This window comes from Schistocerca piceifrons, chromosome 9 (assembly GCF_021461385.2).
Source record: "Schistocerca piceifrons isolate TAMUIC-IGC-003096 chromosome 9, iqSchPice1.1, whole genome shotgun sequence".
Taxonomy (NCBI): Eukaryota; Metazoa; Arthropoda; class Insecta; order Orthoptera; family Acrididae; genus Schistocerca; species Schistocerca piceifrons.
This window is the reverse complement of record NC_060146.1, coordinates 61,225,514-61,253,268: the sequence shown is the minus strand read 5'-3', so window position 1 is coordinate 61,253,268 and position 27,755 is coordinate 61,225,514. Positions and strand designations below refer to the sequence as shown.

Sequence of the window (27,755 nt, the reverse complement as noted above, 5' to 3'; positions counted from 1 at the left end):
AGGAGTTTTGCTATTTAGGGATTAAAATAACTGATGATGGTCGAAGTAGAGAGGATATAAAATGTAGACTGGCAATGGCAAGGAAATCGTTTCTGAAGAAGAGAAATTTGTTAACATCGAGTATTGATTTAAGTGTCAGGAAGTCGTTTCTGAAAGTATTTGTATGGAGTGTAGCCATGTATGGAAGTGAAACATGGACGATAACTAGTGTGGACAAGAAGAGAATAGAAGCTTTCGAAATGTGGTGCTACAGAAAAATGCTGAAGATAAGGTGGGTAGATCACGTAACTAATGAGGAGGTATTGAATAGGATTGGGGAGAAGAGAAGTTTGTGGCACAATTTGACTAGAAGAAGGGATCGGTTAGTAGGACATGTTTTGAGGCATCAAGGGATCACAAATTTAGCATTGGAGGGCAGCGTGGAGGGTAAAAATCGTAGAGGGAGACCAAGAGATGAATACACTAAGCAGATTCAGAAGGATATAGGTTGCAGTAGGTACTGGGAGATGAAGAAGCTTGCACAGGATAGAGTGGCATGGAGAGCTGCATCAAACCAGCCTCAGGACTGAAGACCACAACAACAACAACATTACAAATTCCACAATGATCACTGTGGTTAATATTTACATGTAAGAAACCATCTCCAGTTTCTTTGTAACTGTCACCAATGTTTTGTATTTTACTTTTACTGGTCTTATCTGGATTACAAAATTTCATCATACTAACAGAAAAATCATTACTAGTACTATCCACACCTAGAATGTCACTCATCCAAGAAATTTCATTTGAGTGACAGTGATCTTCACTCATTTACCTACTTTTTAGTTGTTTACAGATATCATACGCAATTCTGTGCCACCAGTTTGGACACAAAGTTGAATATACATAGATTAAGATTTTTGCTAAAATTTTCACCATTCTGAACTGCCTCACTTTGTAACCAAAAGCTATAAAAGAACACATCTTCACTAGTCAGCCAAAAACTGAAGTATCTTTGCCATTGGGACATAACTTTGTGTTGGAAATTAAACTCAGGAACTCATTGGCTTTTACGCTATCATTAGAATAGCTCATTTTCTTAACTATGTCTTTGGGTATTTCTACTACACTATTATCATGAAAATCATTCTTCTCCTTATTGACATACCTCAACTTCTTCCTTGAAACATACAAAATACTTCTCTTGCTCACATTTCCCCACAAGGTCATCATTATCATAATCAACATCATGACATTTACTGACACAAACATCACTACAAAAATCATTACCTTTCAAGTCACACTGAAACATAGCATCATTTTCATATCCCGATTCATGAGTCACTTTCATTTAACACAGTGTGTGCTTCTGACTTACGTGGTACCTCCTAAAATTGACTGATCCCAAATTCAGTACATACTTCAGTTACATGTTCTGATAAGGTATTGTTTTCTGCCAGTTCATAAAAATCTACTAAATTAATTTCTACTTCATGTTCAATGTTGTCATGCGTCCATTAACTTGATCTCACTGAACTTCAGCTGGTAATCTACGTCTTACAGCATCAATCATTTTCAGTTCATCAAATGGCTAACTAGTGTGTGATAATTTGCATATCTGTTTTCTACAAAATTGTTTTATAGTGTCTCTCTCCTCCCTGTACCTTGGTCCATTCAAAAATTCACTTTTGATTCATGCCTTCTCTGTTTCCAACCAAAATTTCTCTAAAAAAATTTTTTTTCTAGAGCTGCAGATGAAGTGTCACTACAAAATTTTTGGTTTGCCCATGACAATGCTTCACCCTCTGACTTCATCATGCAATTGGTAATGTTTGGCACAAAATCAGCTTTACAGTGCTGCGTAAAATCTTCAGGATGCATGCTACCTTCATGAGAAAAGTTTTTCATTGGAGTACTACACCACCACATCATATGCGTGGGTGCTGACTTCCCAAAATTTCTGTGGGTGCATACTGATGATGAAACCTGGTAAATGTGTTCAAGTTGGTATTGATATTTTATAAAATAATTACCTATTATTCATTTGTTGCTCGTGTACTACAGGAACTGGCAGAAGGCACATTCTTGGGTCCCTTATTTTTTGACCGAACATGCTGTCACTATGTTCAGTGTCAGTAGTATCTACCTGTGATCATGACAACAAACATACAACGAATTTACCAATAGTGGCTGGCAAATGTACTGTTTGATTTCAAAAGCATATAAAGAAGCAATATTCAGTATTGTGTTGCAGCTTTCCATGCATGTCCAGTTCTTGTGCAGTGTTTAAAAATTGTGAAAATTTTTGCCCGTGGAAGAGCTTTGTCTCCACACATCCATTCAGTAAGCCCTCTTTCTTCATACTATTAATATGGCAACATCCATTTCTTCTGAAAATGAGAACCCGTCTACAATCTAAGCCATTCTGGCTTGGAGAACAAACGAAATGATAACAATCCAGATTACATGAAGATAACTTCACTGAAATCATAAGCCATGCTGCTCTGTCTGATTACAAGATCAGGAAAAAAAAGCTACAGTACTGAGGTAGTTGGTCACAACCGCTTCCTTGTGTTTCATTTTATTCTTTGTTAGTGCTCAATGTCAGCAAGTAGTTATTTAAAAAAAATTGTTGATGGAGTGGGCATATTGTTACATTTCATTTGTAAGGAAACATCAAACCAAGCCATAAAGACATGATTCTAATCACAATATATTTCCATTGGTAGTGTGGGGACTGCCTTTCACTTGGTCAGAAACAGGCTGGAAAGGAGGGACTGCATTGCTTTGTTGCCATTGCACACTTTTGAAACAAACAATTATATTTTAGATGTTAGAAAGCGCGAAATGTTGGTTTTACTTTGTTTTTGTCAAACTAATAATCTTGTGGGTGTGCTGCACCTATATCATTATTTATGTGGGTGCTCGAGCAGCGGAGCACCCCCGTAGGCTGTGCTAGTAATCACACCAGTATTAATAATTAGGTTTCTATAGTCAGTGTCTACATTGAGGGTTCCTTTTTTCTTAGCTAGGTCAGGAAAATTACTTTTTAAGTTGTTCATGTAATTTTTGATGAATACATGTGTAGTTCAACTTTCTCACCTACCTGTTTTACTTTCTGTTCTAGGCTACTTGTAATAGTAACTAGCTTCACATTCATGTTTTCCTCAACAATGTTAATATTTCTGTCTAGATTTTCATTGACAGCAGTGATTTTCAAATGTACATCATCAATGGAACTTTTATTTCTCTGACTATCACTGGCAAGTTCATCTGTTTAATGTTTAGTAAGGCTCCAATCAAATTCCTCCACTAATGTATCAAGAACATTCACCCGTATCTCAGCTGTGTTCCATTTAGTAGTTATTTGATCTAATTTTTAATTCAGTTGTCCATTATTATGGTCCATCTTTTGATTGTTCAGTTTTAACTACCAGCCTATATCTAGCATTAATTGTTTTAAATTGGCTATCTCGCTACTACCATGTCACGGTTGTTCATATCTCTCCATTACACAGTCTTTCTCAACAAAGTCAGGTTCTGCAAATGAAAATTTTCATCTCTCAGTGTTACACTTAGGTCCCTGTTACTAAACATTTCACTGTCCCCGTTGTTATGCAATTCACTGCATGGGTAACGTGCACCTAATGTTGACCATACATGGCCATACATGACCTCTCCCCATAAACTACTCACCAGCAACCAACTTACTTTACCCACTATCAAAGGGAACAACACGTCATATACCAGCTGTTATGTAAACACTGTCTAAATAACAGTTTTCACTCTTATTAACTCTTGCATAATGTTTTCACTCTTATTAACTCATGCACAATGTTTTAGTAGTAATCTCTGTCTTGCATATTACCCTGTCTTCCACCTTTAAGCTCTCGGCTTTTCAAATCTCGTTCGTTGCAGTCCCCAACAATGTCTTCCTTCTTGTCCTGTCCGGTAAGTCTCCCCTGACGGAGTGTCCCAGGTGATTTTTCTGAACTTTGCCCCTTTTCCTAAACTTTCCAGTCCTTTTCCTTCACTCTCTTCCTTCCTCTTCAACTCTTCTGCCAGAAGAAGGAGCCACTGGCTCCAAAAGCTTGTGAAAGTAAATCCTGTTGTGTGCTTGTTCTCCTGCTGCCACGTGGAGAGTAGATTTTTTTCTCTTCCTGTTTATATTATGTCATCAATAATTGATTACTTTCATTGTTATACTTTACCCACTGATAGTCAATAGATTGTTAAATACAGAGGTAGCAACACATTGGTCAAAGATTATTAAATTTCTCCATGCTTACAAATCTCTGACATTTAAATTCATCAAAATAATGAGGACTTTTTTTAGAAGAAATATATGCAAAATTTATGACAATTAAAAAAGGGTATCACAATGTGTGAAAAAATCCTGTATCGGAAATTACACTTGGTACATTGAACATGATGAAGTCAGACCAGTTTCATTACAGGATTCAGATTGATTCTGAGAAGTCCAACAAAGTCACTCATTCACTTTTTCATTTAGCTTATACAAAAAGACATACATAGCTTGTCTTGCTATTGTTCAGAATAACCTAGTCATTGTGGAGTAGTATGGCAGACTTGATGCATTGCTTCCTTTTTCCTCATCTTCACCGCTTCATTATCCTCAGTAATCAGGATAGTGCCATCAGTATATGTTGTGGACCTGTGAGGCAAGGAAGTGGGCAAATCATTCATGCACACTAGGAAAGGGAAGGTTCTACCACTCAAAGTATTGAGCCTTGTGGCATGCCTCTATCAGCTCTTGGGATATTTGATTGATGATTGTTTACCATGACCACCTGAGTTCTGTTAGTCAAGTATAGTCTGATAAGTATCCGTTCATTATTATTAGGTCTACAACTTTGCTTCCGCTGTTTTGCAATAGACGGCAGTAGCGGCAAGTGGGGTTCAGGTGGTTGGTCATAGGTGTAATACCGTAAGCGTAGGCATCTGTAAACATGATGCCATAAAAATATTAGTCAATTTGTGATTGCATAATAAGGTTATTCTTGATTAAGTACGTCAACTTAAGTACCCATTCCTTGCCTTTGAGGGAAGTTTTAATTTTCTGCTTTAACATGAAGAAATCTGAGGCTGTGGCTCTTAAAATGCTGGGTAAGACCAATGGTGAGGGAACTATTAGTGGAAGAATGTGCAGAGAACGCCTTAAGAACGGTGATTTTGATGTCAAAGACAAGCATGACGGTGGAAGACGGAACATTTTCGTAGCAACTACAACAGATGAAGGCAGTCACAGGTCATCATTATTGAAAGCAATTGATGTGTTTGAGCCCAGCACTGAAACACAATCGGCCACAATACAGTGATAGACATGTAAAGGTAATTTTGCAGCAGGTCAGTGCTCGAACCCATGTCGCAAAACATGTCAAAATATACATGGAAACATTGAAATGAGAAGTCCTATCCCTCCTGCCGTATTCTCCAAGTGTTGCTCTCTCTGACTACCACCTTTTTCGTTCAGTGGCATACAGTCTGGCTGACCAGCACTTCCAATCATATGAATAATGGCCCGAACATTGAGAAAAAATGGTAGAAGCAAAGTTTTAGACCTAGTATTATTTGAGTATTTTGTGTGACACAGCGTAAAATGCTTGGTTTGGATGTAGTAGTAAGGCACAAGTGAATGAATATCTGTTACAAGAGTTTCTACTACATTTACTGTAGACAAACCTGTCCTAAAACCAAAGAGCAAGGAGGAAAGCAGATTTCAAAATTACTTCAAAGTTGTAATGTAATGCAACGTTCTATTACTTTGGGTATTAGAGGTATGGGGGTAGTGGACAGTAACTGCGTGGTCTGTTTTTATCCCCCTTTGTTGTAAATAGGGATAAAATATATTAACCTTTAGGACCTCAGGAAATTTTCCAATCATAGAAGTATTATTTATCAGAAAGGTAAGAGGGACAGCAATAATGTCAATTTTTTTTGTCAGGATGGCATTTGCGACACCATAGAGATCTGTACTGTAAGTCCTACATAGGTTTGTTACCACTTTTGTATACAGTTTGGCAAGTAACCTTTTTTCTTATTTGGTGCACCATCTATTTCCACATTTTTAGTTAACTTGTGGGCAACGGTTTTGAACTAAGCTCGTTGGTATTTTAATTAGTTTAAAGCATTGTATACTCTACCCCCTCAAACTCTGATAATTTTATTCTTTGCTGTGTAATATTGTCTGGATATAACAGCCTTTGATCCTCTTAATGTGATTAGGTTGCTGAGTAAGATAGTTTTTATGGTTGACTATGAGTCATACACTGTGGTGGTCAGATAACCATACTCCATACTGATATTTATCTTTCATCAAATTGGAGATTGTTACCTAATCAGGTTGGTTTGTCATTCACACAGTATGAATTGTTGGATCTTAACAGGTTTTGAAAATTGATGACAGTTAGTGTTTTATGTGTGATGTCAGTATTTAATATCACCCATGTATGGTACCGGAATGTTACCTCATCTTCCTAACTTCAAGCTCTGTAGTTGAAAATATAATCATTGTGCTTGCTGTGTAAATCACTGTGGGTGCTACAGGTATTTTATGAAGATTTTGCTGCACATACTCTGCACTGTTAGAGAAATGAGTATTTACAAAATTTGCTAATTCCTAAGAAAACACTATTATTCTACCCTATCTTTGATTTATTTGTTATCAAACTTGTCTGTGTTTTCAAGTTTCTTGTGTTATAGCATCCCACACTACATTCACTTTATTCTCTGTGTTACATATTAATTTATCACTGAATGAGTTTTAGCAGCAAGCAGTAACTTCCTATGCATTTTTTTATACCTGTGTTAGTGATTTGGGAACTATGAATTAGCAAACAGTTTATGCAAAGAACTGAGAAACCGGAGCGTCTTGAAGGACTTTCTGATACCCACAGTTATCTGTGTACTTCACCTGAGACGCTGCAGTAGAAACGACTACTTTTGAAATGACTCCTCAAAAACCGATATCAACAATGTGGAGAATTTAGAGAACTTGGCACCTATGTTGTTTTCCATGTACTTTTAATCCCAGATACGGTTTGCCATTGCCCTTGAAAAAATATGTACCTTAAGTTCAGAGAAAATCCTTTTAGGCTACATTTTTTGTGAGTTTTACTAAGCCATTCTTTAGCTTTATTGCCTGACAGTAATGATGCAAAAGGCAAGATCTCTTATAAATACTTTACAGTTTTCTCTGTCAATATAAGTACACTACCTAAAATTGATGCTAAACTTTTTGATATTCTCATAGCAGCGATTACCATTAAGGCCACACCAAAAGTGCTCAAAATGTTTTGGAAGTTATTAGTAATTTATCCCGCAAAACTGTGTTAATATTCATGTCTCCACATGTTATGTTAGTTTTGAGGGCCGAGAGTCTTTCCAAAACTTCAGTTAATTCATTAAAGTGTTCACATTACCACTAAGTGGGTAGTAAAAATGGAAATGCCCTGTGGCTAGGGCCTCCCATTGGGTAGACCGTTTACCTGGTCCAAATCTTTCGAGTTGATGCCACTTTGGTGACTTGCATGTTGATGGGTATGAAATGATGATGATAAGGACAACACAACACCCAGTCTATGAGTGGAGAGAATCTCCAACCCAGCTGGGAATCGAACCCAGGCCGTTAGCTATGACATTCCTTTGCACTGACCACTCAGCTACCAGGATAGTAAACACACAGAATGATTAACTTTTTATAGATGTTTGGCTTTGTTCGTTAAACAGCTGCCAAATCAAAATGTTTATCTACACTAATTTTGGTCAGATCTTCTCTAGCTTTAAAATGTGTGCCATCTCTGATATAAATACACAATCCCCTGCCCTGTAATGTGGCTGTACTGCAGCAACTTACACATTCATATGACAGTAAAATTATATGCTGTAATTCATCACTTTACACCTGTGCTCTGTAATGAATACTGCTGTGTGGTTCAAATACTGTAATTAAACTTCAAGCTGGTGTACTTTATTTTTAATGGACTGTACATTTTGGGGAATCATAGGTAATTGTGAGTAAATTTTCATGGTGTTTGTGCACTCCATTGTGGATTTTAGGGGGTTTTCCATGCCCCACTAGGTGAATATTGCCCTGGTGCTCTCATTCCATCTCAAATACATTCAACACAAACATTCAGAAGACCTCATTCTTGCACATATGATTTACCCTAGAGAAAAGTAGATGGCTACACTGATTCCCTCATGGGATGTGGAAAGGAGACTGGTGATCTTAGATGTTTCGTTTCCTTAAACCATAGTCAGCAGAACAAGTATTAGAAACATTCTCTATAAATTCTAGTATGGACTCAGAAGAGGTAAAAGCACAGATGATGCAATTGTAAACTTTACAAATCAAATTGAGACATTGTACTGGGAAGACCAACCAATCATATCTTCTAAGATTTATCAAAGACAGTTGATCATGGCATCTCATCAAGGAAACTGTTTGAACTAGAAGAATAGGTATAAACAATTCATGGCTTGTATCCAACTTGGCCGTCTTTGTCCAAAAAGTTAATATTTCAGGATGTTCAAAAGATTTAAAAATTAACAAGTATTTATCTTATGCTAAAATACTTTAAATATGTTTTGTGCAAGGCATTATCTTAGGAATAATCATGTTGCCTCAAACACTATGTACTGTGCCATAAAAATATCATTAGGAAATGAGGTAATGGCATGATCACTGCAAAATGTCAAGAACAGCAGACAGTTACTAACTTAGCATCTTCACAGGTGGATAATTTCTAATAAATTATCATTCAGAACTGAAGAGACGGAGAATGTTAACTTTTATGTTATCCAAAAACTAGACTGAAACTGTATGAGAGAAACAATAAATTGAATGCGGTAAGAAACAGATTTTCTAGGTAAGACTATTGATTATTAGTTGAAGTAGGATGAGCACACAGTCACCATAAATTTTGCACACATTCGTTAAAATTCTAATATATGGTATTCTTCTTTAGGGGAAAAATTCTCCAAATCTTTTTAGCAGATTCAAGCTTCAAAAACAAGCAATAAAAGTCACAACAAGAAGTAAAATAAACACACACTGTACTAACCTTTTTAAAATATTTGGCAGCTCAAGTTTTCCTACTTGCAGCTTCAAAAACATAATGTATGATGTAGTATTACAGTATAAGCTACAAAAAGCTCAGTTCATAAACATAATACTAGATTTGTGGAAGGGTTTCACATTCCAAGAAAAACCAGAAGTAAAACCTTGCAGTCTTTCCTACCAATGGATAAAACTGTATAACAAATCTGCCATGGTACATTATAAAGATGAAATCAGTTGTAAGATGTAAGATTTATAAACATTTTTAAGCTGTATATTCCTCAGTGGAGGAATATGACTGTGATTGGATACAAAAGTAAGAAGTTTGTAAAATAAGTCAGTTTGTAGATGTCATATTTATTTGCTACATTTATTTCGTCATGTTGTATCAGTAAGTAAACTCTTTCAAACTTAAACATCAGCTACAAAGTTTGAATTTACTGAATTATATATACTTGCATAAAACTGGAAATGATATATATGTGTGTGAGTGTCTATATCTTTTATTTTTTAAACAATGTGTCACTCAAGTGGTACACTAGAACTTTGGAAATGACTGTGATGAACATTTCTTGAGGAATGAGATCAGTTTCTTCCTTTGTGGCATTTCTTATGGCTGGGAAAGTCGTTGGCCAATGTTCGAACACATCAGTCTTAAGATGCATCGTACAGAGTGTAAGGTCTCGTGATTGTGCTTGCTAAAGGACCTGTAGTGATTCTGCTTGCTAGAGGACATCACAGTGTGAAGAAGTAATGCACCAGGAAACATCTTGGAGTGAAATCTGAGTGAAGAAGAAATTGTAAACTATACAAGGAACCTTATGGCCAGAAGCTTGTACATGACACAGAATACTAATCAGTGGCATGGTGTACAGGAGATTGGTGAGTGAGAGCTATGTGCAAAGAATAAACAGCAGTATTAAAGAACAATACAATAAACTAGGAGTTGTTTCCATTGATCCCAACAAATTTCTAAGTTTAAAGTGTTTTGCCAAGATGGTCTACATCTGAATAGCCTAGACAATATTTCACACACACTTGCCAGGTTATAAAAAATTAGGAAAACTGATAAGTAGTGATGATGATAGTGAAAAAATTTGCAGAGAGAATTAATATACAGTAAAGATGCTGATTTCATTGAATGTATTAGACACTATAAATTGTATTTCAAAGAGTTGTCAAGGCAGCAGTTGGTAAATAACAGGCCAATTTTAAACTGTAAAAATAAGACAAAGACTCTGTGGTCAGTCGTTACATCTGAGTTAGGTGTTAAAGGTTGTAACCAAAGAATTTCAAAAATTAACATTGAGGGAAACACTATCGTAAGTCCAACTCAAATACCAGTGTGCTTTAATGAATTATTTATAAATGCTGCAGAGTCTGATGTAAATGTAGCAGATTGTCTCAACAAAGTAAATCCCTTTGTCCTAAATGAGAACTCTAAACACCTTATAAAGTTTCTAAAAGTTTCTCTTAAGGATGTAGAAAATGCAATCCTAGCATTGAAAAACAAATACTTTGTAGGTTGGGCTAGAATACCCACAAAAATTATTAAACCAATGCACAACAAAATTGCAAAACCACTAGCTCAAATAAAATATCAATGTTTTGAAGAGGGCTGTTTCCCAGAGGTACTAAAGTACTCTGAAGTCAAAGCACTTTCATAGGAAATAATTGCCCTGTCTCAATTCTCCCAGTCATGCCTAAAACATTTGAAAAAGTTGCTGTTGCTCAAATCCAAAACTTCGCTGCAAAATATTCTATAAACCTCAACAATCTTTGTGTGATAGACATTCCTGGGGTTGTGAAGCAGCTAAATGTGTTGAAAATAAATAAATCACCAGCTCCTGATGGGATTCCAATTCGGTTTTACAGAGAGTACTCCACTGCATTGGCTCCTTAGCTTGCATTTATTGCGAATCTCTTGCCCAACGTAAAGTCCCGGGCAACTGGAAAAAAGCGCAGGTGACGCCTGTATGTAAGAAGGGTACAAGGACGGATCCTCAAAATTACAGACCAATATCATTAACATTGGTTTGTTGCAGGATTCTCGAACATATTCTCAGTTCGAATGTAATGAATTTCCTTGAGACAGAGAAGTTGCTGTCCATGCATCAGCACAGCTTTAAAAAGCATCGCCCCCGCGAAACGCAACTCGCCCTTTTTTCTCATGCTATCTTGCGAACCATGGATGAAGGGTATCAGGCGGATGCCATATTCCTTGACTTCCGGGAAGCGTTTGACTCTGTGCCCCACTGCAGTCTCCTAACTAAGATACGAGCATATGGGATTGGTTCCCAGATATGTGAGTGGCTCAAAGACTTCTTAAGTAATAGAACCCAGTACGTTGTCCTCGATGGTGAGTGTTCATCAGAGGTGAGGGTATCATCTGGAGTGCCCCAGGGAAGTGTGGTAGTTCCGCTGTTGTTTTCTATCTACATAAATGATCTTTTGGATAGGGTGGATAGCAATGTGTGGCTGTTTGCTGATGATGCTGTGGTGTACGGGAAGGTGTTGCCGTTGAGTGATAGTAGGAGGATACTAGATGACTTGGACAAGATTTGTGATTGGTGTAAAGAATGGCAGCTAACTCGAAATATAGATAAATGTATATTAATGCAGATGAGTAGGAAAAAGAATCCTGTAATGTTTGAATACTCCATTAGTAGTGTAGCGCTTGACACAGTCAAGAATTTTGGGAAGATGTGGTTCATCTGTAAAGGAGACTGCTTATAAAACACCAATACGACCAATTCTTGAGTACTGCTCGAGCATTTGGTATCCCTATCAGGTCGGATTGAGGGAGGACATAGGAGCAATTCAGAGGCGGGCTGCTAGATTTGTTACTGGTAGGTTTGATCATCACACGAGTGTTACGGAAATGCTTCAGGAACTCGGGTAGGAGTCTCTGGAGGAAAGGAAGCATTCTTTTCGTGAATCGCTACTGAGGAAATTTAGAGAACCAGCATTTGAGGCTGACTGCAGTACAATTTTACTGCCGCCAACTTTTATTTCGTGGAAAGACCACAAAGATAAGATAAGAGAGATAGGGCTTGTACAGAGGCATATAGGCAGTCATTTTTCCCTCGTTCTGTTTGGGAGTGGAACAGGGACAGAAGATGCTAGTTGTGGTATGAGGTACCCTCCACCATGCACCGTATGGTGGATTGCGGAGTATGTATGTAGATGTAGATGTAGAACTTGAAAAGTATGGCGTTAGGGGCAGTGCCCCACAGTGGCTTAAATCCTACTTATAAAACAAGAAGCAAAAAGTTAGCATTCTTTAAATAGGGAAAAACTTAAAAAATCTCCAAAAATCAGGATTTGGATAAAGTTCCCAAATATGTGATCACTATTCTCAGTACCTTAGAAACTTGTTTTCAGTAAATGAGTTGAACCTGAATGTATCTAAGACTCACATGATTTAATTCAACACCAAACAGTCAAAATGTGAGCAGATTGAGGTTATTCATAACATCCAAGATGAAGAAGAAGTTGACGCAGTCAAAATTGTAGTATTAAATCTGGATAAAAATTTGAACTGGCAGGCACGTGTTGAGTACCTAGCAAAAAAGCAGCTTTACATTTGCGATGCAAATATTATCAACTGCAGCTGACATAAACACACAAAAAGTAGCGTATACAAGCTACTTTGAATCCATTATTAGGTATGGTATTGTTTTTTGGGGTAACTCAACAAAAAAAAATACAGAAGAGAATCATTCGAAATGTGTGCACTGTTAATCATAGAGAATCACATTGTCTATTACTTAGAAAACTTAAATCATTAAATCCACCATCCCCATATGTCACACGGTACAAGAAACAAATACAATTTTATGCCTCCTACCGATCACCCCAAACTAGCAAACTGAAAGTAACAAGCTTAAAAGAAAGCTATAGGAGGCACTGACACTGAAATACTATTAGTCTGTCTGTGAATTCATGCAGGATGAACTGGATACAGTATTTTACATATCCCAAGAAATATCATTATAGTGTTGTTATGGTATTTATTTTAGTACTATTATTTATTAGTGTAAAAATCATTGTAACTGTATTATAAATATTTGACATCTCTCCTGTATGCAAACCAGAGGGGTTGCAAATGTATGTCTTGAGATGAATAAACCAGAATTCCATAAATTACATGATGACTCTTCTTTGGTGAAACACCTGGTCTATCTGCTATGTATTGAGTTTTGGTGCAAAACAGGTGTTGATGATGCAAATGTATCGTTGAAAGTTGACTGTCAGACTAGCATGTTTTGCTGTACCCTATCTAGGGGGCTCCTTTTCTTTGAGGATTTGCTATTACAACATTTCTGGTAAACCACTGGGCACTCTTTTTAGTGGTATCTTTTGTGGAAATGGGGAGATCTTTTTCCATTACTTTCATTAGTGGGCAGCTATCCTTCACAGGTAACATTGGCTCAGAGTCCCAATGTCTGATGGAAAGTTCATTCATTCACACATTGTGGTATATAAGTTGCATCTTAAAACAAGTGGAGCCTTCAGGAGTGTGGAATGAGTCTAGTTATACATCAACAGGCTGAAGCTACCACTGCTAAATGTTTCTGTAAACTATACTGATAGCAAACTGCGAGTAGTATAACTCTATTCAAAATGGTAATTGTAATTAATAATTACTCTTACATTACTCTCTCTCTCTCTCTCTCTCTCTCTCTCTCTCTCTGTGTGTGTGTGTGTGTGTGTGTGTGTGTGTGTGTGTGTGTGTGTTGCTCCTCCCTGCTACACTATTCAGTTGCTTTTTTTATCTGACATTTCAAACAAAGCTCTTAAGTACCTTTATACACACAGCTATCAGTTGTCTATACCATCAAAATGAGGATTTTTCTAATACAAATATTAAAATATTGCGAAATTTTCATTCTTGAGTCCTGGTATGGTGACAAATCGTAGGAGTGGGTAATCTGGTATTATTTTACTTTGTTCTTAAATATTTGGGTTACTTCAGGCTTTGTGTTGTCGAATGGCAGATATCACCCTAAATTCACTATTGTTATTAGCACAAATACAATTATGGAGTATATGTATTAGCACATAAATCTAAGAATCCCTAGGTCCCAGAAAAGGCTTGTTGTACTCATCTGTAGAATGAATAATATTTTGATGTGAGCAGTATGATGCCCAGAAGATTATACTGTATGGTAGTGGAAAATCTGCTAGCAATCCTGTCTACAGATCAATGCAATGAGAGAGATGCTTAAGTGCAACACAGGCAAACCTGAGCCTCTGGGTTAACCATTATGTGGTTAAAGTATTTTTTCAATGTTTAAAAAATAAAAGGGCAAAAACTGTCTTCTTTTATATCCGGTAATACACATTCACTAGCAAAGAGTATTTAAATTGAGCAACTTCGAGAGTTAATGAAATTTTTGTTTGGAAAGTGATTTTGTTAGGGTGGCAAATATGGGAAAAAAAGTTATTACAGATAAATATCAACATCACATTTGTTCTCATGACAGCAAAATCATGCAATACTGCACACAAATTGACAGCATAAAATTTCTAGACGGCACTGATACATTGCATACCAGTGTTTTTTACATACATCCTACAAAATAAAAAATGTGTACATACCAGCAGAATGTGTATGTTGTATAAGATAATACAGTTAGTTACTTCAGACATTCTTAGAACAGATATGTTGATTTGATTTGATTATCATGAAACAGATACATTGTACCAGCTATAAACACACCCCACCCTTTTTACCTCTCTGATCCTTCTACGAGGGACGTATGCTAAGTAATGCACATTTTTTCCCTCAGACAATTGTGGTTGAAAAAAATGCAGAATTTGTTCTGCGACATTGTGAAATATTGCTGCTTCAGCACCTATAGTCTCGCAAAGTTGCAATAAGTTAATAAGCGGCAGAACTCTACATAGTCTTCAAAGTCGAGTCTCTAATGAAGGTGTGTTCCAAGCAGAGGGTTATAATTGAGTTTCTTTTGGTGGGAAACCAGAGCATTGCAGCTATTTATAGGTGCTTGCAGAATTTCTACAGGGACCTATTGCCGAACAAAAGCACGGCGAGTCATTGGGCGATGTAGCGCAAGCCTCCCCAATCTCCTGCATGCCGGCCGGCTACACAGAACTGTGAATCCTGCAGTGTTGAAACTTGTGGACACATTCATTTGAGGTGATGCGTGGATAACAACCAAACACATCACTGCTCAAATAGACGTCTCTGTTGGTAATGCTGACACACTTGTGCAACAGTTGGGGCACTCAAAGGGTCCTCACCATAAAGGGGAACTAAGAACCATCTGTGTGGAATTGCTGGTACATTATGAGGATTCATAACTTCAAACTGGAAATGAGATGGAAATTCATGGAGTGGTGCCAGACCACTTCTCCTCCATAGAAAAAGTTCGAAGCTTCACGCTCAGCCGGTAGGGTCACGGCGATGGTCTTCAGGGGCTCTGAACAGGTGCAACGATCAACTCTGAAGTGTACTGTGCAACTGTCAGGAAACTGAAGAAACACCTTCTGTGTGTTTGTTGCCATAAAAATGCAAATGAACTTCTCCTTCTCCATGACAACACAAGGCTCACGTAAGTCTACACACTTGAGAGGAGTTCACAAAACGTAACTGGACTGTTCTTCCTCATCCACCCTCCAGCCCTCATCTCGCACCCACCAAATTCAATCTGTTTGGCCCAGTGAAGTATGTGCTCTGCAGGAAGCAGTATGTGGATGATGGAAAGGCTATTGATGCAGAAAGACATTGGCTCTGATGTCGACCACCAAAATGGTACCGTGTGGGCGTACAGGTACTCCCAGTAAGGTGGTGTAAGATTGTCATATTAAGCAGAGATTATGTTGAAAAATGGAGTTTTGTAGCCAAAAGAGCGGTGAATAATGTGATGTAAAAGAATCGTGAAAATACCAACTTGCTTTCAGAAAAAAAATTGTTGTGTAATTTATTGAATCCCCCTCATATTTATCCACACCATGGTCACAGTATTTTTCTCCAAATTTTAAAAGCTTCTTGCTAGATGGTAGTGCTAGACGGATATGGATATAAATGTCCCCATGCCCAAAACTGTGTACTGCTTTAGTGTGATGTCTGTCTCCCATCAACCGTGACAAGATTAATTGATCCATGTGCTGGTGCCACCTCAGTTTATTACCTGTTTGTATGTCAACTGGTTTCTGCTTATGTATAATATTTTTATCCTTTTTTAATTAAAGATTAATCTGTTTTCAATGAACCAGTTGTAAGCCTGTGTTATTGTTCACCTGACCGTTGTATGGATTCCTTGAGCCCTTTATCAGTATACTTTGGACACCAGCAAATCTAGTTCATACAAACCTTCAGTGTCTCAGGTAAATAAATCATGCATGTGAATAACTATAGCAGGTCATGTGCCAAACTTTGTTGGAGCTCACATTCAGTATTTCCTCACTCTGAATTTTCTATTTTAGGATTTATAAATGTATTCTGTTGTTAAGGCAAGGCTCTATCCATGCATACAGAATGCTTTTAAAGGCATACAATTTTATTTTCCCTAGTTGATTGTATGATACACAAATGAAGGCCTAGCAAAGACCACAGAAAGTACCAAAAGGATAATTTTTCTTACTTAGTTTTACTAGAACTGAGTTAGTGAGATTGTATCTTGCTTTCTTCAGAGAGAAACCTTTAGGGAAGCCAAACTGTGCTTTTTTTTTGTAGGTTATCCTCAGAAAGCTGGTTCATTATTCTAGTGTACATTGCCATCTGGAAGGAGGGAGGTGGGTCCATAATTAGTGCTCAGCTGCTTGTTTCTGCTCATATAAATGTTTGTTGGTGTTGTGCTCTTCAGTCTTTCAGATAATATACCTTGATTCATTCAATGGTTATAAAGATAAAGCAAGAGGCACATTACCAAATATACACAAATTTTAGTACTGTGATTGAAATACTATCATAGAGGAGCTACAGCTTTTTAGTAAAGGTTTTTGTGATCTCACCAACAGATTTGTTACTGTTGTTATCATCATCATTATTATTTGATAAATTTGATATCTGGTGTTGGACTGTGCAATTCACTAATTTTACATGTACCAAAAAGAGAAATTGACCTAAATTTACCTGTGTGGGACACCATGACATAGTATAAATGGTTCTGGAAGGTTAACTTGGAATTTGTTTTCTTTCATGTACATTATATATGGCAACGGCCTTGTCACAGTGGATACACCGGTTCCCATCAGATCACCAAAGTTACGCACTGTCGGGCGTGGCCAGCATTGGATGGGTGACCATCCAGGCTGCCACGCGCTGTTGCCATTTTTCGGGGTGCACTCAGCCTCGTGATGTCAATTGAGGAGCTACTCGACCGAATAGTAGCAGCTCCGGTCAAAGATAACCATCATAACGACCAGGAGAGCGGTGTGCTGACCACACGCCCCTCCTATCTGCATCCTCAGCTGAGGATGACACGGCGATCGAATGGTCCCGATGGGCCACTTGTGGCCTGAAGACGGAGTGCTTTTTTAAGTACAATATATATGAAGGGCTTATTTCAATAGTGGTACAAGTCCATTTTTGTTCGTTCTGAGATACAGTCCTAGAGTTAAATGAGCACTGAAAAATCTGCGGTTGAGATACCAGAAATATTCAAGTATATCTCAACTGCAGATTCTTCAGCGTTCATTTAACTTTAGCGCTCTTTATCTCAGAATGAACAAAAATGGACTTGTACTGCTATTGAAATAAGCCCTTCATATGTTACCTGAGGTTGATATCTCAGATGTGATTTGATCTTATCTCAGATATGGTTTGATCTGCTCATTTGAATGGTCTTTCAAGCTCTCTGAGGAGAACAGCATGACCGTTAACATCAAAAACTTTTTTGTGTTTAAAAATTACCCTCCACATGTAAGACACAGTTTATTACATAGAGATCAGTTTTCTAAGTTGAGTACTGCTACCTGACGGTATCTTGGCACCAAGAAACAATATTAGTTTTATCAATGAATGTAGTCAGTAATGAAGGTAAAACTTTTCAGTAATAAAAAGAAAAGAAATGAACATTAATGATAGATACAAGCCTGTAGTTACACTTATGTTGCTGATAGGCAGTTTTAGAGGTGTTACTTTTACTGGTTTACTTGCAGTGGGAAAAGAAAATTCTCCACTCTCTTTTACAAGGGACTTTTATTCCTGAAGTAATCTAGTTTTTGAATCTGTTGGTGTTCTAAAACTTACTTGCTTTTTTGAGAATTATTTTTCATTTTAATGCTAATTAGAATAGTATATACATTGCAAACACATTGGGTTACAATAAAGCATAGGAGAAAGTGACTTTAGGGAGAGATATAGCATTTTTTTTTTGAGAACATACGTTTGAACACAGCATTGTATGGTAGTGAGACATGGTCTGTGGGAAAACCAGAACAGAAAAGAGTCAAAGCCTTTGAGACATGGTGTTGAATGTTGAAAATTAGGTAGACATTAAGTTAATGAATGAAGAGGTTCTCTGCAGAATCAGTAAGGAAAGAAGCATATAGAAAACACTGAGGAGGAGAAGAAGGGGGGACAGGATGATAGGACATCTGTTAAGGCTTCAGGGTATAACTTCCATGGTACTCAGGAGAGCTATAGAGGATAAAAACTGAAGAGCAAGACAGATATTGGAATACATCCAGCAAATAAATTGAGGACATAGGGTTCAACTGCTACTCTGAGATGAAATGGTTGGCACAGGAGAGGATTTCGCCATGGGCCACATCAAACTAGTTACAACATTGATGAGTTGTAGAATGGGACAGTGAGTATGAGTTCTTCTTGGAACTTTTAGACCTCGATAAAATTTTGTACTCGACTTCAACCAAATCTGCATTAACATCACATGAGAAAAATGGCACTGATTTGGCTGTGTTGGTATCCTGAAGAACATATATATCAATGCAACAGCTTCCATATCACTTCATCAAAATGATGAAAAGTTCAGAATTGAATGAGTAGGCAGCCAAGGATATTCCATATAATTAAAACAATTCTTAACAGTTTGTCTATGTTGCAGATAAATTTCAGCATTTGTTAGAGAAACTTCGTGAGCATGTTTGAAGTAGACCTGAAAATGAGTTGTAAAAAGACTAAAATAGCTTATAGTCCAGACACCAAAAAGAAAATAACACAAATCATAGAACCAGTTAAGAAGTTTTAATATTTAGGTCATTTGAAGGCAAAAACTTAGCTGACAGCAGAAGGAAAAAAAAGTAGAAGGATGAAAATGGTCTGGCAGTGGCATAGTGAGGGAGGTCAGGGGCAAGGAGGTGTATTATGACTCAGGCACCACTTGCAGAGGAGCATGAAATAGCCTTCAAGACAAACAAGATTATGATTAGAGTAAATTCTATAAGTTACATTACTATGTGTGTTTCTGATGGGAGGGAGTGCCAGTAGACTATTGTCATACCCTGGGTGCCGAGGAGGAGGAGGGGGGGGGGGGGGCACACTAATAAATTGTTGTGCTCCATGCGCTGATTGGGAAGGGAGGGAGCACCAATAGCCAATAAATTGTCGTGCCCCAGGTGCCAGTTACGTTTGCTATGCCACAGTGGCCTGGTGCACTTTTCAAAACTGAGCTTCTAATGTGCTAAAAATGAAAAGTTTGCTGTTGGTGCTTTTTACGTGCAATGCTTTTGGCAAATGGCATAGGTGGAAATAACATTAAACAGGATACCAATAGTTTGCAGCTATACAGTATTCAAATTAAGTTTCTTTGAGGGTAATCCCAAAAGTTATGTGCTCTTATTTTCTTAGAAATATAACATCCATTACTTTTGTATAAGATTTCCAACATTTTGAAGGTTGACCATTTATCTACTTTACTGCATAACTATCATTACGCCCATGCATTTTGTAAGTATTGTGACAGCTTTTATGTCTGTATGACATTCCAGCTGGCTGCTAAGTCCTGGAGAAAGTATTAAACCTCATTTTTCACCTCATCATCAGAGATGAATTGCCTTCCAACCAAATGTAAATTGTATTTATGAAAGAGGTGGCAGTTACTGGCCACCAAGTCCAGACTATTGGTTGGGCAGGTGATTATGTTCCGCTCAAACCTCTGCAGTAGAGTGACGGGTTGACAGGTGACATGTGGTTGATTGTTGTCAAGGAGAATGCTTATGCCCTTGCTCAACATTCTCTGCTCTGGTTCCGAGTACCCTGTCTTGACATTTTTCCAGTGTTATCCAGCATCTGTCAGTGTTTATTGTTGTCCCAACAGACATAAAGTTGAACAATAATAGCCTTTTCGAACCAAAAACACAGTTACCATTGCTTTACAGACACTGTGCTTTTTTTGCTTCTAAAAATTTTTTTGTCTTGGGCAAAGAGGACTTTCATCACTTGAATGATTGTTGTTTGGCCACAATATAGTCGAAAAAGTAGTCCTTTTTGACTGTGTGGCAGTGAAGACTCTTATTATAAGAAGCATCTTGTTGCTGTTTGTAGTCTTCTGTTTGCATTCACAGTATCCATCTTGTGCACCTTCCGATTTTGAACTTTTCTATTAAAATCCTGCTAATGGTACTTCAGCAAACCTCAGGAACCAAAATGTATTGCTCAGTCTTCCTGGCTGTCTCATCAGAAATAGATTGTCTCCCACTCCTTTGTTCGCCGTCAATTTCAGTGTGACCAGCGGTAAAGTCTATACCACTTGTGAATGTTTCTGATGTTCATCATGCGTGACTTTCCAAACACTTCTGTCAGTTGGTGATAAAATTCAGTTGGTTCAATGTCTTTTGTGTTCAAAACCTAAGTAACTGCACAAACCTGGCATGTGGTGGTAGTGTCCAGTGGGAACTCCATTTTCTTATGGCTGCGAAGTCAAGGCTCAGTGTCTCGGCATTGCTTGTATGTGCATGTATTGGAGTGGGGGAAGCACCAATCACAACAGTGTGGCCAGCAACTGCATGGACACTTTCTCAGTATCCCCAATGCTTCAGAGGCCTTTCTTGTTGAAGTGCTCTTGTATGATATTTTTGTCTTGTGTAAATGTATACCTTGACTCATTCCACATCCCCGAAGGTTCTCCGTAAGGGAGTCTGCGGAACATAGTCGATGAATGACGCGTGGACTTATAATCCAAAAATCGTGTGAAAGCCGAGGAATGCTGATAAAGCAATTGAGAAATCTGTGTAGGGAAATACTAGGAGTGAAAGACAAACAAAAGACTAAATGGATTAAGGAATAAATGGAACTGAAATACTGAGTTGCAATTGTAATGAAATTCTTTGTTGGCAAGAGACGAAAAGATTGATAAAACAAACTAATGCAATATGGGTAAATGGCAGCAGAAAAACTTGCTCAATGAGCACAAAAGATTATAATTCACAGCTAAGTTTCATGAATGAATAGCTGCATGCTTGTATTGGCTTCTTATTTTTGAATATGTCCTTATGCATGAAGGGACCTGGCAATGTTATAGTTCAGATAACCCACAAAACTTAACATGTTAATCTTTTGCCCTTTTATTTAATTTTGCCACTAAATTTTGTGTGTTTTTCAAATTGATAACAGTTTGTATAAATGTAAATGTCAGCAAATATTTAGGAGAGTGATGCATATGTACTAGAAATGTATTTCTGAGTTGTTAAAAAGTAAATGTGGGTTCTGTTTCCAGGGCAGAAGATCACATTTAAACAAACAACTCCTGACCTTTTTGCTGATATCATGAGCTACAATTTAAACAACTATCAATGTAAGTAATGTTGGCCATGAGGTACTGAATATGTGTTATTTATTACATGCGATAAATTGGAAAGCTGCTAGAAACTTGCATATTAACTATTCTTTACATTGGCATTATGAAATTGTGTACGAAACGGTGTGTGAAAGATCTTCTGAGAACCTGAGAAAGTTCTACTCATACGCAAAATCAGTCACTGGTCGACCAGTCTGGGGTGGCAGTGGAAGATGGAAAATGGAAAGCTGAAGTTTTAAAGTTCATGTTAAAGGAATCATTGACATGGGAGGAATATGTAAACATACCATCATTTTATTGACACACAGATGCCAGCATGGAGGACATTGAAATGAGCACTCTTGGCATAGAGAAGCAGCTGTAAGAGTTGAAATCAAATTAGTCACCAGGTCCACATGGAATTCCAATTCTGTTTTATAGCAATGGCCCCTTACTTAGCTCGCATTTATTGTGAATCTCTCACTCAGTGCAAAGTCCCAGCCGGCTGCAATAAAGCACAGGTGACTACTGTATATAAGAGATGTAAAAGAATGGATCCGCAGAATTATAAACCATCAACACAAGTGTGCCACAGAATTCTTGAACGTGTTCTGAGCTTGGAATACAATAAATTTTCTTCAGACAGAAATGCTTCTGACCACAAAGCAGAACAACTTAGAGAGCATCACTCATGTGACTCTGCTTGCCCTTTTCTCACATGATATCCTGAAAATAATGAATTGTGGGCAACAGGCAGATTACATATTCCTAGATCTCCAGAAAGCTTTTGACATGGTGCCCCACTGCAGACTGTTAATGAAGGTACAAGCATATGGGTTAGGTTCCCAGGTATGCGAGTGGCTCAAAGACTTCTTATGTACTAGAACCCAGTATGTTGTCCCCAATGCTACTGTTCACCATCAGTTGTGGCCCAAGGAAATGTGATAGGACCACTCTTACTCCCCTCATACATAAATGATCTGACAAACAGCAGCTTATTCGCTGAGTGGCTGTAGGAAGGTATGAGGTGACTTAAACGGAATTTCTAGTTGATGTGGTGAATGGTAGCTTGCTCTAAATGTAGAAAAATGTGAGTCAAGGCGGATTAGTAGGAAAAACAATTCTCTAATATTTGAATACAGCATACTGCTTAACATAGTCGCATCAATTAAATATCTGGGTGTCACATTGCAGAGTGATATGAAATGGAATGAGCACGTGAGGGTGGCAGTGGGGAAGACGAATGCTCGGCTTCATTTTACTGGGAGAATATTGGCGAAGTGAAGCTCATCTGTAAAGAAGAACACCAGTTCAACCCATTCTTGAGTGCTGCTCAAATGTTTGGAATCTGCACCAGGTCAGATTAAAGAAAGACATTGGGCTGTTAGATTTGTTACTGGTAGGTTTGATCAGCATGCAAGTATTATGGGGATGCTTCGTGAACTCAAATGGAATCCTCGGAGGGAAAATTACTCTCTATTTGGGAGGTACAGTTGCAGAAATTTAGAGGGCGACTGCAGATCAGTTCCACTGCTGCCAACATACATTTCCTTTAGGTCCACATAGAGATGATAAGAGATCAGGGTTCATATGGAGGCTAACAGACAGTGGTTTTCCCTTATTCTGTTTGCAAGTAGAGCAGGAAAGGTTTGACTCTACCATGCACCATACAGTGGCTCACTGATGTGTGTAGGTGCAGATGTAGAAGGTTATGTGGTTTGCACATTCATTATATTTAAATGAGTATTTCCAGCAACTTTAATTTTTAACTTACCTACTTGTGATAGGAATATTGCATATTTACAATGGGGCATAGACTTCTTTTTCCATAGTTATGTTTCAGATTTATTTTTCATTTGAGAATCTGTCTCTTCCAGTGCTTAGTAAATGAGACATGATCATTATGTTTCAGATTTATTTTTCATTTGAGAATCTGTCTCTTCCAGTGCTTAGTAAATGAGACATGATCACAACATTTTGCATTCTTGTTTTTTCCATTCTGTGAAGATACTAGTGCCTGTTCATTAAAGCTTTTAATACCACACTTCTCTGAAAGTGGCAGCTGAAATAATTCATGCACTTAATTATATAGCTCTATTCTGTTTTCTACAAAATAGAAACACTGTTTTGTTTTTGTTTACATTCAAAGTACGTTTGAAAAGTGGTGTTTTAAAAGCCAACAAATGTGGACAACAGTGAGGACGACCATGTGTGACTGGGCACACCTGAAGAATAATGTGGGTGTATTTGCTGGTGAAGTGAGTTGAAAACAAATATTACTGGCTGTAATCTCATGGCAAAGTACATATAGAACATCTTGTCATGTGAAACATCCTGGCAGATTAAAACTATGTGCCAGACAGAGACTCAAATTCAAGAAATGCCTTCCTCAGGCAAGTGCTCTACCGACTGAGCCACCAAAGCACCACTCGTGACCTGTCTTCACAGCTTTAATCCTGCCAGTACCTCATCTCAGTGTAAACTCTGCTGCAGAATGAACATTTTATTCTGTGTCTTGGCATGTGTTTTGAACATAATGGTATGTATGGTTTCAAAGATGAAATTTGTGGATTCTATCTGGTAAATTTGTTTTTCAAATTAAGTACATCAAACCCAAATTGTGGTGTGTCACTGCTGTGATTACATTTTCTCATTTGTATTTGTTGTTTCCATCACTGCAGTGCAACAGTTTCTTCATACCTACTCTTATTGTTTTCAGTTGTCTCATACCAAAATTTTATTTTTATCATCTCACCTTCTCTGAAATATATTTTAAAGTAATTGCTCCTTTCATGTATGTCTCCATAAAATTTACTACAATGTTGTCCTAGTTACTTAATAACATATGGTTCTCATAATCTAAATTTATTATTTCCTGCTCGATGATATATTTCTTGCTAGCTTAATATCTATTTTAACTCAGCATCATAATCGTCTGTGGTCAGTTGAATTTGGAAAGTGGTTTAAGACATCATGAACATTTTCTTTGTTGTTGTTGTTGTTGTGGTTTTCACTCCTGAGACTGGTTTGATGCAGCTCTCCATGGTACTCTATCCTGTGCAAGCGTCTTCATCTCCCAGTACCTACTGCATCTTACATCCTTCTGAATCTGCTTAGTGTATTCATCTCTTGGTCTCCCTCTATGATTTTTACCCTCCATGCTGCTCTCCAGTACTAAATTGGTGATCCCTTGATGCCTCAGAACATGTCCTACCAACCAATCCCTTCTTCTAGTCAAGTTGTGCCACAAACTCCTCTTCTCCCCAATTCTATTCAACACCTTCTCATTAGTTATGTGATCTACCCATCTAATCTTCAGCATTCTTCTGTAGCACCACATTTCGAAAGCTTCTAATCTCTTCTTGTCCAAACTGTTTATCGTCCATGTTTCACTTCCATACATGGCAACACTCCATACAAATACTTTCAGAAACGACTTCCTGACACTTAAATCTATACTCGATGTTAACAGATTTCTCTTCTTCAGAAACGCTGTCCTTGCCATTGCCAGTCTACATTTTATATCCTCTCTACTTCGACCATCATCAGTTATTTTGCTCCCCAAATAGCAAAACTCCTTTACTACTTTAAGTGTCTCATTTTCTAATCTAATTCCCACAGCATCATCTGACTTAATTCGACTACATTCCATTATCCTTGTTTTGCTTTTGTTGATGTTCATCTTATACCCTCCTTTCAAGACACTGTCTATTAAGTAGTTGGTAAAATAGAACCACTTCCATTTCTCAGTGTATGTGTACTTTGCCAAGTCCAGTTTTTATTTGTTTTATTGTGGAAGACTCTGTTAATCTGTTGACAACAGACATGTTGTTCTTTCCTGGCAAATTCTACTAATGTCATTTCTTGTGTCCCACCCAAATTCCTTCTGAAGAACAGATCCTAAGTTTTTGCATTACTTTCGCATTACAGTCTACTATTATAATCTAGTAATGGGATTTGGTGTTATTATCAATTTGTTTATGTCATGATGTTCTTAGTGATCTTGTCTTGAAATCTCAGTGGAATTTGTGTATGTCATCATTATTTCATCACTACAGATTCATTTATGCCCAAGAAAATTTGAGGCACAATTTACTTTTTTTTTTTTCTTGGTGATCTATTTGAAGCCAAAAATGAACTAAAGCAAATTATGAAAGGCTATCAGTTTCAGTGACTGGCATCATTTATTGCAAATATGTCTTTCTAATAATACTCCTGACAAGCTGCTCCCCTCTCAATTTTTTCAGTGCCTAACATGATGCACTTTTCCAGAGTCAGTACAATTTTATTTATTTATGAAGACCAGTGATTAATATTTAAATGTAGACTAAATATCAAAAGGATGTAGCTAACTTTAAAATAATACCTCAACTTCTGTGTAATGATCACAATATATTTATATACATTTTAGCATTCTTATTTCCAAATGCCCAAGTAATTTGATCAGGGTAGTAAGATACCTTTAAAGACAACATTGCAGTTTAATGTTATCTGTTCTCTGCACATGATTTTTTAAGTTTCAAATATTGTTTTAATGTTACAAAAATACAAGTGTGGATTTAGTACCAGTATTTGTATGAATTAAGCACATTTATAAAATTGGTTTTGAGCTGCAATTTACGTGTTTAATACTTGAATTTTGTTCCAACTCAGCAGCTTTAGCGTATGTTGAACCATATTCTGTCATTGTCAAAGTAAATTAAGTATTAGTCACAATTAAATTGCTTCTCAAATCTAGGTGATCACAAATATCTTTTGCAATAAATAAGCATTTCTTTCATTAATGTACAAGAAAGTAAAGTGGATATTATGTAATATTATGAGTATAAGGATGGTGATCTAATGATTATCTACAGGTCTTATTTCCCAGTATCTGAGCCTAGAAAAGTGCATTGATGCCTGATACATGGCCTGTTTCATTACAGGATCTGTCTTCATCAGTTCCAGCACGTTTCTTTATAGGTTTGAATGATTTCAATGAAAAACGTTCTGTTTATTTTTAAAGCAAGTCTTTTCTGTGTGAGACTTGTTTACAACTATGTTTGCACCTTAATTTCCTCCCAGCTCTTATTCTCTGCAGTAAAACATAAGTTTTTAGTTCTGGTTGGCTGTGGTTTTTTATTTCTTTTGATAACTCTTATCATATCTTGTTGGTCTTATTTAACTCCTTTTCCACCATGATTGTGTGCAGATTTAGGCAGATACCGTAGTGTGTTATATTGTACTAGGGATGGTTATAAAGTGGCAGACAGTACTCATAGAGCGCAACTGTGCCTCGCAAACAGCTTACCTTGAAAGCCAGAACAAAACCACTCACCTGCACTATCAATTTCATAGAAAAAATAGGGATTCTTCTATATGAAAAATGTCCACATGGTGCAATTAACAAGTTTACCTTTGTTATATGAACTGACTGTGTGTGTGTGTGTGAATTTCATGTGCTTTTTCCATCCTGTGATAATAATGAACCAATTACACATTTCTTTTCAGGAATACAATGGTAATCCAGTAACAACTAGATATCTTTAATTTATTAAATATTTATATTTTACTATATAAAACATGTCACTTACAAGACTGAAGTTTACTTTATTCCTCTATGCTGTCGCATCTATCCTCAAGCTTTAGAAGTCCCATGTCATAGTCAGGTACTGCCTATCCATTAAGAAGTTTGTTCCTTGCTCTTAATGATCATACTCATTCCACAGATTGCCCAGATTTTGCATACAACTTGTGGAACTGTTGATTTTTGAATTCATTTCAAGATCCGGTTTTAATAATTTCTCCATTTACTCACATTTTCTTGAACACACAACATTTGAAACTGTATTTCTGCATGCTAGAACATGTTTAAACTCTACTTGCTCAGCCACGACCTTACACACAGATTGCAATGATATTACTGTATCACAACCAGTGCCACCAAAAACTCTTGATACAAAGCAAATCAAAGATGTAATGAGGTTAGTGGAATATGAGTGTTA

General features: G+C 37.3%; 1 protein-coding gene across 1 annotated transcript in view; it reads left to right on the top strand.

The window, feature by feature from the left end:
* Positions 1 to 27,755, top strand: part of LOC124717284 (speckle-type POZ protein-like) — an 86,684-nt gene that overhangs the window by 30,783 nt on the left and 28,146 nt on the right. Inside the window, exon 2 of the mRNA XM_047244099.1 lies at positions 21,712 to 21,789. Within this exon, the coding sequence (XP_047100055.1) occupies positions 21,762 to 21,789 (28 nt within the window). The 5' untranslated portion in view covers positions 21,712 to 21,761. The remainder of the gene's footprint in view (positions 1 to 21,711; positions 21,790 to 27,755) is intronic.